Source organism: Vicia villosa, linkage group LG5, assembly GCF_029867415.1.
Source record: "Vicia villosa cultivar HV-30 ecotype Madison, WI linkage group LG5, Vvil1.0, whole genome shotgun sequence".
NCBI classification, from domain to species: Eukaryota; Viridiplantae; Streptophyta; class Magnoliopsida; order Fabales; family Fabaceae; genus Vicia; species Vicia villosa.
Window position 1 is genome coordinate 7,504,135 of NC_081184.1, and position 13,805 is coordinate 7,517,939.

The 13,805-nt window shown below is 37.8% G+C and overlaps 1 protein-coding gene and 1 non-coding gene across 2 annotated transcripts; one reads left to right on the plus strand and one right to left on the minus strand.

Annotated features, from left to right (window-relative positions):
• Positions 1-8,350: 8,350 nt before the first annotated feature.
• On the minus strand, positions 8,351-8,457 carry LOC131608401 (small nucleolar RNA R71). The gene has a single exon (XR_009285664.1). It is a non-coding gene; the product is annotated as a small nucleolar RNA R71 (small nucleolar RNA).
• Positions 8,351-13,422, plus strand: LOC131604121 (uncharacterized). Its single transcript, XM_058876607.1, has 2 exons — positions 8,351-9,479; positions 13,169-13,422. The coding sequence occupies exons 1-2, from the start codon at positions 8,351-8,353 to the stop codon at positions 13,420-13,422; spliced, it is 1,383 nt and encodes a 460-aa protein (XP_058732590.1).
• The last annotated feature ends 383 nt before the right edge of the window (positions 13,423-13,805 follow it).

Consider the following 13,805-nt stretch of genomic DNA (forward strand, 5'->3'; position numbering starts at 1 on the left):
GGTTTCCACCGTTGAATCTCTTCGTCTTCCACAACCTTGATAACGCTATCTTGCTCTCTTCTGGAATTCTTTCGTATGATCAAAAAGTCCCTTCCCCTTGTCTCTCAAGCCTCTTGTAATCCCTCTAGGTTTTCAGATTTCAGCCACAATGCCCAAACTGCCCCCGGACATTAAAAAATTGGAAAAACCACAAATTTAGAAATCCTGCCCGCACCGCTGACACGGCCGTGTCCCTTGACACGGGCAGACCGTGTCCGCTTCTGGTCTGGGTGATCAATTCTTCTTGAGGCCTGACACGGCCGTGTCAGGCGACATGATCAGACCGTGTCCGCTTCTGCCCATATGCTTTTTCCTTGCTTTTTGCTTCTTTCTTCACCTCTTTTGGCCACGCGATCTTCCATCAATCTGAAGCTAACCTGAAACCATTACCAAACGAGATCAAAAGTACCTAATTGACAATGAAAACGACATAAAAACACATTGCTCATAGAATAACTAGAATTAGATGAATTAAAGAAAAACACTTAAAAACAACCACAAAGTGTTACCACGTATGGCGATCTTATGCCGAATGTATGACGAAATTGAGTAGAAATGGTGACCGATCACATCTTCATCAGATGAAGAACCAAATGCATTGTGCAGCTTGAGCTTCATGATTTCTTTCCCATAGTGAGCTTTCAACTCGGCCTTTTCAGTTCTCAGCTTGTCAACAACATTCTTCCAATTGTCAGGTATCGGAGCGTTGCTTGTTGAGCCTTCGAGATTTTTCTTGCTCTCTTTGATGTACCTCTTGATTGCAGCATCTTTTCGACGGATCTTCTCATCTTTACTCATGAGCCATCCATCCTGATAATAGAGTGTCTCTTCGTGATCTTTCGCTCGTTTCTTCAACTTTCTATTTTCCGCATCAGTTTTACGAAACTTTTCTTCCCAAGCGTCTTTTTCTAACCTCATCTTAGCCAAAGTGTCTTGGTATTCCTCCATAGTGGGAATGTTGGGTCGTTGAGATACCACAGGGAATATGGGTTTTTCATAATCATAAGGCATTTGAAACTCCCTTGCTCTTTTCTTTACCCAGCAGGTGTGGGCATTCGTAGCGATGCAGTTCCTTATCTCACCTTTTTCTTTCCATCGGATGTCGTACCAAGCTTTCACCATTCTTGTTTTCAACCTTTGAGGATCATCCCCTTCTTGATAGAAATAGCTTTCCACTGTAGGACCAATGTGTTTAGCTGAATTTGCATACCCGAGTTGTCGTCGGGCTAGGACCGGATTGTAGTTAATTCCTCCTTGTGTACCAATGAGGGGTACGTTGGCGAACTCTCCACAACTATCAATGGTTTCTGTACCGCAGCGAGCCAAGGTATACCAATGAATATCATTATTAGTAAGAGACATAAGTCTTTGAGACCAACGTAAACCTTCTCGGTTTTCCGTGAAAATGGGAGACTTCGGTAAGTGTGAAACAATCCATTTGAACAACAGAGGTGCACAGCATACAATGACTCCACCACCTTAGCGATTCCTATGATGGACAGAGAAATACATGTCACCAAGCAAAGTCGGAACGAGATTTCCATTCAGAGAGATTTTTATGGCGTTGATATCAACAAAGTCGTTGACGTTGGGAAACAAAACCAACCCATAGATGAGCAAGGCTAATACAGCTTCAAAAGCTATCATGCTACCCGTTTCGATGAAATCAAAGGCTTTCTTTATTAGAAACTGTGAAGGGAAACCTGGAAGGTTTCCTTTGGTAGTCCAATTACTTTCTACTTCAGATTTCTTCAAGTGGATACCTGCTGCAATGATTGGTGACTTAGGAATGGCTTCCAAACCATTGAAAGGTATTTGGTCAGACACAGGAATATCCAAAAGATTGGCATATTCTTCCAAGGTTGGTACCAACTGGTAGTCTGGAAAGGTGAAACACCGATAGACGGGATCATAGAACTGAACAAGAGTTTTGAGAAGTCCCTTATCAACATGAGTGTTCAAGATAGGCAAAAGCTTTCCATGGATTTTCCTAAAATCAGAAGGATCTTGTACAAAAGATGCTAACTCTTTCAGTCTTTCCATATTAGGCTCTTTGAAACCGTACCTCTTGGTATGCCTTTTTACCCACTCCATAACTTAATCCTATAATGTTTGCAAAGAAAATTCTCTAATTTTTTTTTTGGAAAAATCATGTTTTTATGGAAAAAGATGGATTTTTTTAGGGATGTATGAATGCATGGATGCATGGACGCCACATATTCAAACATGGTAAATCGAACATGGTAACACAAACATGGTAGTTCAAACATGGTAACACAAACATGGTAAACAAACATGGTACACATAAGTTCAAAGGTCCAGCGTCACGAGCATGAGGTCAGAGAACCAAACATGGGATAGTACTAGGGTTTATCACCTGCAAAACATATTCTACTGATACGTCAGAGTCTACATTTTTCTTTCGGATATTTCCGGCTTTCGACAATTAAACTCATGAGCCAGAAATATTCTCAAGAAAAACCCGTCTGAGTGTGGTTCTCCGCATGACAACTAATCCAAGTCTTCACCTGAATAGTTTCTGCACCACAACCTAATAAGGCCAGGATGGGTTGGGGTTCTACAGCCAACTCAGCTTCTACAGTTCAATGAAAGCAATAATGTCTTCGCAACTAAACTTGCTAAACATATATTACAAACAAGGAACCTCCACTGAGCGGAAGGATTCTCACGTACACCTGTACATGACTATACCCTCCACCTAATTCTTATGTGTACTTAATTCGGGTTAGGATTTGTCCATAATGTATCACTTGTAACAGAACCACACAAGTAACAAAACCAAAGAACCAAACAAGTAACAAGAATAAAAACAAAACAAATAGAAATAACCCTTTCTTTGGAAACAATAAAAAGATGGTCCCCAGTGAAGTCGCCATTTTTCTGTCGCGGGGAAAAATCGTATCTTTTTTCGGGATGAGACACCTGATGCCTTATTTTGGCTCGAATGCTCAAAAAAATGATTTTTCTTTTGTTTCGACCAAACTTTTTATTGTTTCCAAAAGAGGAAAAGGAGAAAAGCTGCAATAAGCTTAAAAGTGGGGGAGATCTTGGGTAAGAGGGTTGGTTATACGAAGGGGAGATATTAGCACCCAACGTATCTATAGTACTCTATAGGTTTCTTTATTTTGTTTTTTATTCTATGTTATGGTGGGGGTTCTTGTGAGAAAGAGGTGGGACCTAAGGTGTTTGTTTGATTATGCTCGCAAAGATTGTCGCGATCCTCTGCATACATATCCCTTAGAGGGAATCAGAGCATCTGTAGCTCGGGGTCTACGGGTGCTAAGGTTTGAATGGTTTGAGGGAGAAGTTTTTCTTGCCAAGGATACGACCTTGTGCCTACGTATTCTCAAAGGGATATTGAGAAAGTCAGAGCAATTGTAGTTCCCACTTATGCTAGTGGAAGCAAAGGATAAGAGACAAATGTCATCTTAATGCTAGATGTATCTAATCTATATCATCACATACATTTGTTTGATTTTTGTTTGAAAATATTTTCATTATAAGACCTGGGCTGTGCCACTTACGGTGCTTAGAATGATAAAGATGTTTTTGTTTGTTTAACCAGCCTTGTGGCAAAAATTTTCAATGAAGTCAGCCTTGTGACAAAAAGTTTTGATTAATCAGCCAGCCTGGTGGCAAAAGTTTCAATGAAGTCAGCCTTGTGACAAAAAGTTTGATTAATCAGCCAGTACGGTGGTAAACAGTTTGATTGATTAGCCAGCCTTGCGGCAAAAAGAAGTTTGATTAATTGATTGTTTGTGATGATATAGAAGAGATACTCCTAGCATATAGATGCAAAATGCCTAATCTCCTAGGGTATTTGATTTGGATATTGGGGATGCTTATAAGAAGCCTGTGGGTCCTTGTACGAAGCCCAAGAGGAGGCTATCCGAGGGTCCTTGCATTGTAAGCCCAAGAGGAGGCTATGGGAGGGACAATCCAGGGTCCTTGCATTGTAAGCCCAAGAGGAGGCTATGGGAGGGACCAGTCGTTTGTACAAAGCCCAAGAGGAGGCATGGTATAGTTGGTTTGAGCTCTTAGAGCGATTTCACCGGGAAACCATACTCTATGTCCTAACCTAAACTAATGGAGATTCTTTGCACGAAGCCCAATAGGAGGCTATGGGGAACCTAGTGTTGTACTAAGTTGAACAAGTATATAACATACACAAACACACGAACAAGTATGTACAAACATAGACAAACATGAACAAGTATGAACAATTATATATGTATGTCAAAGTGTGTGTATATAATGGAGTTTATGTAGGAAATATACCTGTAAGCATGATCCATTTGTATACACGGGGCTCGGGGCTTACACTCGGGGAGAGGCCCGTTGATTTTATTCAATAGCTATGTAAACAAATATTTACAAGAGAGGTTTGGGGCTTATACCTACATGGAGGCCCATGGTATTTGAAAATCATGGTAGATGGATATTTGTACAAGGAATGGGGCTTACACCTATATGGAGGCCCAAGGTGTTTTGAGAGCGATTTCACCGAGAAACCATACTCTTTGAATTCAAACAAAGATTTTTATACAAAAGATATGTACAAAAGAAATGGGACTTACAACTCCAAGGGAGAGGCCCGTGTTTTATTTAATAAAACATGGTTGTTTGTTTTGTTAAAAAGACGAGATTTCATCGTTTGAAAACAGTTTGAAAGTTTTGTTTTTTGAAAGAATTTTATTTTAAAGAAAAGTTGTATAAAGAAGAGGAATGGGACTTACACTCTCTAAAATTTGAGAGGCCCAATTGACTTTGAAGAAAACCCTAATTTTTGATCTTGTTATTCGAGGGTTTAAATCAATTTGATCGAAGTAAAAAGATAGGTATATTTATAATAAAAAAACCTAAATTTATACAAAGGGGTGGGGCTTACACCATAAGGGATGCCCAAGATGTTTTGTAAATCAATTGATCAATCAAAAGATTTAATCAAGAGTTTTTGAAAAGAAAATCAAAAGAAAATGATTTGTCGTTTTTTGAAAAAGACGATCGTTTGTTTTAAAAATGGTTTGAAATTTTGAAAGAAATCAAATTAATTAAGATAAACACAAAGATTATACTTAATTAACACCTAAATGATTAGGGTTTGATCACAAAATATTTACAAATGATTAAGTTTGAAAAATCAAATGAAAAAAACAATATTTAAAGTATTAAAAACACTTAAAAATACATCATTTTAAACCTAATTAAAAATGTATTAAATAAATATTTTTTTGTGATTTTTTGTGATATTCATAAAATATATATATTAAACAAAGATTGTAAAAAAAATGAAGTGAAAATGATGAATTTTGATTGGTTAAATTAATTGATGAAGTTGTGAAGAAATTGAAGGAAAAAAGTGATAAAAAATAAGCTTTTGGTCTCACCAGGGTTTGAACCCACGCCTTCTCTCTCACCAGCCAAAACTCTTGCCAACTGAGCCACGCTTGTGGCTTGTCATACATACGCTTCCATTTAATTATATTTTAAACTTAACACTTGAACTTTCTGAATAAAAAATGGCGCCAAGAACACACCATGAACTGAATTTTGAAAATCTCCAAAACTGTGTTGTTTTGATCAAGTAAAGGGTCTATCTCACTCAGTTTTTCACGAGGAACATGATGGTGCCCTCATAATTCATTTATTTTCACTCTAAGGGGGTCAATTTTTGCATGAACATGAAGAACCCTAAAACTGAATTTGATCGTGAAATGATGTATGATTGATGAATTATGAAATTGATTGAGGGTTAATGATCAGTGATAGTGCAGAAACAAGATGGCAACTCAATTTTTCATTTATGATGCATGTATGTATGAGTTTGAAGTCCATGAGGCTTACCTTCAAAAATGGACAAAGTGGAGATTGAATTTTGAGCTGGAGGTGTTACAGAAGTTGTTGCTCAATCTGGACAGCTTCAATGATGATTATAGAACATGTCTGGATGCTTGGAGTGGATTGAAACCATCTCGATCATTCCATGGAACCCGATCTGCAGTAGAGCCAAGTGTGAATCGAGCTTGATGATTCTGAAGTTTTTGGTTGATGATGAGTGTTGGGATAGTTCATATGTGACATATATGAGGTGTTGGAAGTGTTAGTTTGGACATAAATGGTCTTGAATGGATTTTGGCATGATAAGGCTCAATTTTGGTTCATGTGGAAGTGAGGTAGTGATTCTGAGATTTGAGGTGTTTTGGGATGTGTGGATGGATCAAACACATCATATATGATGTTTAGAAGTTGTTAGAACCATCACTTTGGCCAGAAATTCAAAGGTTTGGAGGTTGGGATTTCTACCTCTTTGAAACTTAAGAAACTTGCAATTCAAGAAAGAAGAGAGAAAACCTATAATTGTGAGGTTTTGGTTGGATTTTGAATGGAGTTTGGACCTCTATTTATAGGCCAAGGTTTCTGAGTGAAGAGCTTTGCAAGTTGATCAAAGAATGGTGACTTGGCTTAAGAGATAAAAAGGAATCTTTCACATTTAATGCATATGGTTAAAAGTGACTTAACCATGGTTATTTTGCCAAGCTTCTTATCTCTTTCCATTCTGATCTCAAACCAGAAGAATATCTTCCAGTTATTGCATTGGTGTGTCATCAGTTGTGTTATAGGCCATATAGTGTATGAACTTAGTGAAAATGGCTTGTGATTTCATGCATAATGACCTCTAATGTCAAAATTCAAAACCATAGCTACACTCCATATTTTTTCATGCTCTTGGACATTTTGGAAAGCTCATATTACACACTTAAAAACCCTAGTTGAAATTTTCTTCAAGACCCTTAAGGAAATGGGTGAAAAAGATCCATGAACTTTGAAGAAAATGAAGTTTTAAGTGAAATGTTCAAAAGATACCAACTTTGAAGCTCCATATCTCTTAAATGGTTGATCTTATGGAAAAAAATTATATTTGACAAAATTGTTCATTGGATCAAAATCTACAACTTTCATGTTGGAAGTTTTTTTCAGTTGGTAGGTGAAATTTTGAGTTATTCCCTTCCAAAGTTTGGAAAAAACCATTGAAAAACACTTAGAAAATTTTTCTAAGTATGAAAGTCAAACTTTGACTTTTTGATTCTTGATTGATTTTCTTGATTTTTCTTGATCAAATGAATTCATATATCATATATTGATGATTCAAAACTTCAAAAGTCATGGTTGACCAAAATTTCCCAAAAGTCAAGGGTGATCTTGTACAGTTGACTTTTTCAGACGAATCGCGTTTCTGGAGATTTCAAATGAACCAAGCTATCCTCACCAAATGAATGGTATGAATGGATCATGTTGAGCTATTGGAGGATATTGAGCCATAGTTTGAGTTGTGGCACCATGTCCTGATTAAAAAGTCAGTTGTTCAGTGAATTAGGTCAAAAACCCTAATTGTCGACCCGATGAAATTAAAGACTGTGGATCTTGAATTGAGATGCAATTTCCATTGTATATTGTCATAGGGATTATTTGAATATGATTGAAACTTTTGATTGACTTCCTGGGGATTTTTAGGGTTTCCCAAATGTGATCCCTGATTTCAGTCCCTGATAGTTCAAAAACCCTAATCTGATGATTTGAATTTTCACTGTTGATCAATCCTTGTATAGGAGATGTCTTGAGCCAATAGATTAGGTCAAAATGATGCACTTTGGGTCTTGATATCATGTCCCAAGTTATTAGGCCAAATCCTGAGCAAAAGTCAGGAGTATGCTATCTCTAGTCAAAACCCTAATTTGGTTGATTCAGAGCCTGTGAGCTTGTTGAATTGAATCCTTGAGGACCAAATGTTGATTGTTGATGAAGATAGTTCTTTTGAGATGAAGGGAGAACAAAACCCTATTTGACTGTTGCTTGTACTGATGAGTGATTTCTGGATTAAACCCTGCTAAGCACAAGTAGCAAACACAAGCTATGCAATTTGTTAGAGATGCAAATGATATGAGGTGGTATCTTAGGTCAAAAATTGGGGTATGACAGCATTGTTGCTCCTGCTATTGAGGCGAACATTTTCGAGCTAAAATCGTCCTTGTTGTCAGCTGTACAACAAAATCAATTTTCTGGAAATGCGACGGAAGACCCTAATCTTCATTTTTCAGTGTTCTTGCAATATGCAGACACTGTAAAGGCGAATAATGTCAGTGCGGAAGCTATCCGGCTGCGCCTTTTTACTTTCTCACTAAAGGATGGAGCTAGAGCTTGGCTCTAGTCTCTACCCGTGAATTCTGTCACGACCTGGAATGAACTTAAGAAAGTCTTCCTGGCACGTTATTTTCCACCTAGTAAGATCGCCATGCTAAGAGCTCAGATAAATGGGTTTAGACAAAAAGACAACGAGTCTTTATTCGAAGCGTGGGAGAGATATAAAGACATGCTTAGACTCTGTCCACATCACGGATTAGAAGAATGGTTGATTATCCATACCTTCTACAATCGTCTCCTCAACAATATGAGACTTACAATTGACGCCGTCGCAGGTGGCACACTGATGGACAAAGCATATGATGATGCCTATGCACTTATCGAGAGTATGGCTCTGAATCATTATCAATGGGGAAGTGAGAGAGCTCGATCAGAGAAAACTTTTAGAGAGAAATCTTCAACGAAAAGTGGTATCTACGAGATAAGTAGCCTCGACCGCGTTAACGCTAAAGTCGATGCCCTAACTCAGAAGATCGAAAACCTCACTGTAGAACCTGTAGCCGTTGTGGCTATTGCTATCCCAAATTGTGAAATTTGCGGAATGTTTGGACATGCTGCCCCCGAGTGCCATCTTTTGACAGTAGTTTCCCCCGAACCAGTAAAATATGCTCAAGGAAACCCCTACTCAAACACGTATAACCCAGGATGGAAGAATCACCCTAACTTCTCGTACAAGAACAACAATGCATTGTATGCACCTGGTCAAGCACCCAGTGTACCACCTGGATATCAAAAGGCACCCTTCGCTGCAACTAACGTCTCTAGGAAGTCTAACCTAGAACTAATGATGGAAAATTTCATAGCCACTCAAACTCAGACTAATAAGGATTTGATAAACAAGAATGTGCACACTAATGAGCAAATCAAACAATTAGCGACTAAAGTAGACTCGTTGGCCACTCACAACAAGATGCTTGAGACACAAATATCTCAAGTGGCACAACAACAAACACTTACTGCCGCACCTGCTGGGACATTTCCAAGACAGCCACAACCTAACCCAAAAGGACATGCTCATGCTATTATTCTGCGAAGTGGTAGAGAGATAGACGAATCGACTGATCCTAGGCTTAAAAACCCTGCTATGTTCCAAAGCCCTAGGAAGACAACTGAGGAGGAAAGTAGACCCAAGGATAAACCAAGTAATCCAAAGGAGAAAGAGGACAAGGATGGCGAGATAAAGGAAAAAGAAGCGCCACACTGTCGCAGGGAAAAATCGAGTCTTTTCGGGATGAGACACCCGATGCGTTCTTTGGGCTCGAGTTCTCAAGAAAATGATTTTTCTTTTGTTTTTGTCACGACCAAACTTTTTATTGTTTCTAAACTAGGAAAAGGAAAAAAGTTGCAATAACCTTAAAAGAAATGCAAAGCAAATAATACAAAATTAAAAGCAATGCAAAAGTGGGGGAGAGATTCCGGGTAAGAGGGTTGGTTATACGAAGGGAAGGTATTAGCACCCAACGTATCTATAGTACTCTATAGGTTTCTTTATTATGTTTGTTTCATTCTATGTTATTAGGGGTTCTGTTGTGAGATAGGTGGGACCTAAGGTGTTTGTTTGATTATGCTCGCAAAGATCATCGCGATCCTCTGCATACATATCTCTTAGAGGGAATCAGAGCATCTGTAGCTCGGGGTCTACGGGTGCTAAGGTTTGAGTGGTTTGAGGGAGAAGTTTTGCTCGCCAAGGATAAGACCTTGTGCCTACGTATTCTCAAAGGGATGTTGAGAAAGTCAGAGCAATCGTAGTTCCCACTTATGCTAGTGGAAGCAAAGGGTAAGAGACAAATGTCATCTTAATGCTCGATGTATCTAATCTATATCATCACATACATCTGTTTGATTTTTTGTTTAAAAATATTTTCATTATAATACCTGGGTTGTGCCACTTATGGTGCATAGAATGATAAAGATGTTTTTTTGTTTAGCCATCCTTGTGGCAAAAACAAGTTTAATTAGCCAGCCTTGTGGCAAAAACTTTCAATAAAGTCAGCCTTGTGACAAAAAGTTTTGATTAATCAGCCAGCCTTGTGGCAAAAGTTTCGAAGAAGCCAGCCTTGTGGCAAAAACTTTGATTAATCAGCCAGCCTGGTGGCAAAAGGGTTTGATTGATTAGCCAGCCTTGTGGCAAAAAAGTTGAGTTTTAATTGTTTGTGATGATATAGAAGAGATACTCCTATCATAGAGATGAAAATGTCTAATCTCCTAGGGTATTTGTTTTGGATATTGGGGATGCTTATAAGAAGCCCGTAGGTCCTTGTACGAAGCCCAAGAGGAGGCTATTCGAGGGTCCTTGCATTGTAAGCCCAAGAGGAGGCTATGGGAGGGACAATCGAGGGTCCTTGCATTGTAAGCCCAAGAGGAGGCTATGGGAGGGACAAGTCATTTGTATAAAGACCAAGAGGAGGCATGGTATAGTTGGTTTGAGCTCTTAGAGCGATTTCACCGGGAAACCATACTCTATTTCCTAACCTAAACTAAGGAGATTCTTTGCACGAAGCCCAATAGGAGGCTATAGGGAACCTAGTGTTGTACTAAGTTGAACAAGCATATATATAATATGAACAAAACACAAGAACAAGTATGAACAAACATGGGCAAAAATGAACAAGCACATATATATGACAAAGTGTGTGTATACAATGGAGTTTATGAAGGAAATGTACCTGTAAGGATGATCTGTTTGTATACACGGGGCTCGGGACTTATACTCGGGGAGAGGCTCGTGGATTTTATTAAAAGCTATGTAAACAAATATTTACAAAGGAGGTTGGGACGTATACCTACATGGAGGCCCATGGTAATTTTTGGAAGATTTAAAGAAAACCTTTTTTTTTTATTTGTTATTCGAGGTTAAAAATCAAATCGATCGAGGTATGTAAAAAAAGGTGTATATACAATGAAATACTTAATTTCATGTAAGGGAATGGGACTTATACCTATGTGGAGGCTCATGTTATAATTTATAAAACAAAGATGCAAGGTTTCGTCATTTGAAAACAGTTTGAGAGTTTTGTTTCGAAAGAAGTTTTCTGTTCAAAGAAAAACTGTACAAAGTGAAAGGGATGGGACTTACAACTCATAAGGAGAGGCCCATTTGTTTTGAAGATATGGTTGATTATTGATCAAGAAAAGAGTTAATCAGAAGTTTTGAAGATGTGATTTTGAATGAAGTTTGGACCTCTATTTATAGGCCAAGGATTCTGAATACAAAGCTTTGCAAGTTGATCAAAGAATGGTGATTTGGCATTTGGAGATAAAATGGAATCTTTCACATTAAATGCAAATGGTTAAAATGACTTAACCATGGTTAATCTTCCAAGCTTTCTATCTCTTTCCAATCTGATCTCAAACCAGAAAATAACTTCCAATTATTGCATTGATGTATCATTACTTGCATCATTTGGTAGAATGGTTCAAAACTTTGGCAAAATGACTTGAAATTTCAAGTGAAAATGATCACTAAATGCATAATTCAAAACCATAGATATGCTCCATATTTTTTCATGCTCTTGGACATGTTGGAAAGCTCATGTTATGTACTTAAAAACCCTAGTTGAAAGTTTCTTCAAGACCTTTAAGGAAATGGGTGAAAAAGATCCATGAACTTTGAAGAAAATGAGATTTTAAGTGAATTTTTCAAAAGATACCAACTTTGAAGCTCCATATCTCTTAAATGGTTGATCTTTTGGAAAAAAATTTATGTGACAAAGCTGTTCATTGGATCAAAATCTACAACTTTCATGTTGGAAGTTTTTTTCAAATTGTAGCTGAAATTTTGAGTTATTCCCTTCCAAAGTTTGGAAAAAACCATTGAAAAACACTTAGAAAATTTTCTAAGTATGGAAGTCAAACTTTTGACTTTTTGATTCTTGATTGATTTTCTTGATTTTCCTTGATCAAATGACTTCATATATCATATATTGATGATTTAAAACTTCAAAAGTCATGGTTGACCAAAATTTCCAAAAAGTCAATGGTGATCTTGTACAGTTGACTTTTTCAGACGAATCGCGGTTCTGGAGATTTCAAATGAACCAAGCTATCCTCACCAAATGAATGGTATGAATGGATCACATTGAGTTATTGGAGGACCTTGAACCATGGTTTAAGTTATGGAACCATTTTCTGATTAAAAAGTCAGTTGTTCAGGTGAATTAGGTCAAAAACCCTAATTGTCGACCTGATGACTTTGATGACTCTGGATCTTGAATTGAGATACAATTTCAATTGGATATTTTCATAGGGATTATTTGAAGATGATTAAAACCTTTGAATGATCCCCTGGAGCTTTTTAGGGTTTCCCAAATGTGATCCCTGATTTCAGTCCCTGATAGTTTAAAACCCTAATCTGATGATTTGAAATTTCACTGTTGATCAATCCTTGTGTAGGAGATGTATTGAGCCAATGCATTAGGTCAAAATGATGTACTTGGGGGCTTGAGGTCATATACCAAGTCATTAGGTCAAATCCTGAGAAAAAGTCAGGAGTATGTTATCTTCAGTCAAAACCCTAATCTGGTTGATTCAGAGCCTTTGAGCTTGTTGAAATGAATCTTTGAGGACCAAATGTTGATTGTTGATGAAGATGATTCATCTGAGATGAAGGGAGAACAAATCCCTAATTGATTGTTGCTTGTACTGATGAGTGATTTCTTGTTTAAATCTTGCGGAGTCACAAGTACCAAACACAAGATATGCAATTTGTTAGAGATGCAGATGATGTATATGCAAATAATATGAGGTGGTATCCTAGGTCAAAAATTGGGGTATGACACATACATAACTCCACCACCTTATAAACCACATATCCCGTACCCTCAAAGACTCGAGAAATCTAAAAACACAAGGCAGTTTAAGAAATTTGTCGAACTTCTTAAATAGTTAAACATCACAATTCCGGTTACAGAAGCCATTACCCAAATGCCCTCATATGCTAAGTTCTTAAAAGAAATCCTATCGAATAAGAAGAAACTAGAACACAACAAGACTGTAACACTCACTACCAAATGTAGTGCAATAGTTCAAAATAAAATGCCACCTAAGCTGAAAGACCCAGGAAGTTTCTCCATACCTTGCAATATAGGAAAATTTGTCATAGACAAAGCTCTATGCGAATTAGGAGCTAGTATTATCCTAATGCGAGAAACTAAAAATGGGTGATCTAAGACCAACCAAGATGTCAGTACAACTTGCAGACCGATATGTCAAGTATCCTGTAGGTGTTCTTAAAAATGTACCCGTCCGCATCGGACAATTATACATCCCTACTGATTTCATAATTATGGACATAAAGGAAGACGACAACACTCCTATAATCTTAGGAAGACCTTTTCTAGCTACTGCTGGAGCCATTATAGACGTAACGAAAGAAAAGTTGACATTCGAGGTAGGTGAGGAGAAGGTCGAGTTTATTCTAACACAGTTACTGCGAGCCCCAGCTATAGAGGACACATGTTACCTGGTGGATGTTATTGATGAATGTATAAGAGAGATAGGATTATCGGAAGAATCTTACTCTGAAGTTATAAAGATTCTGATGCCTC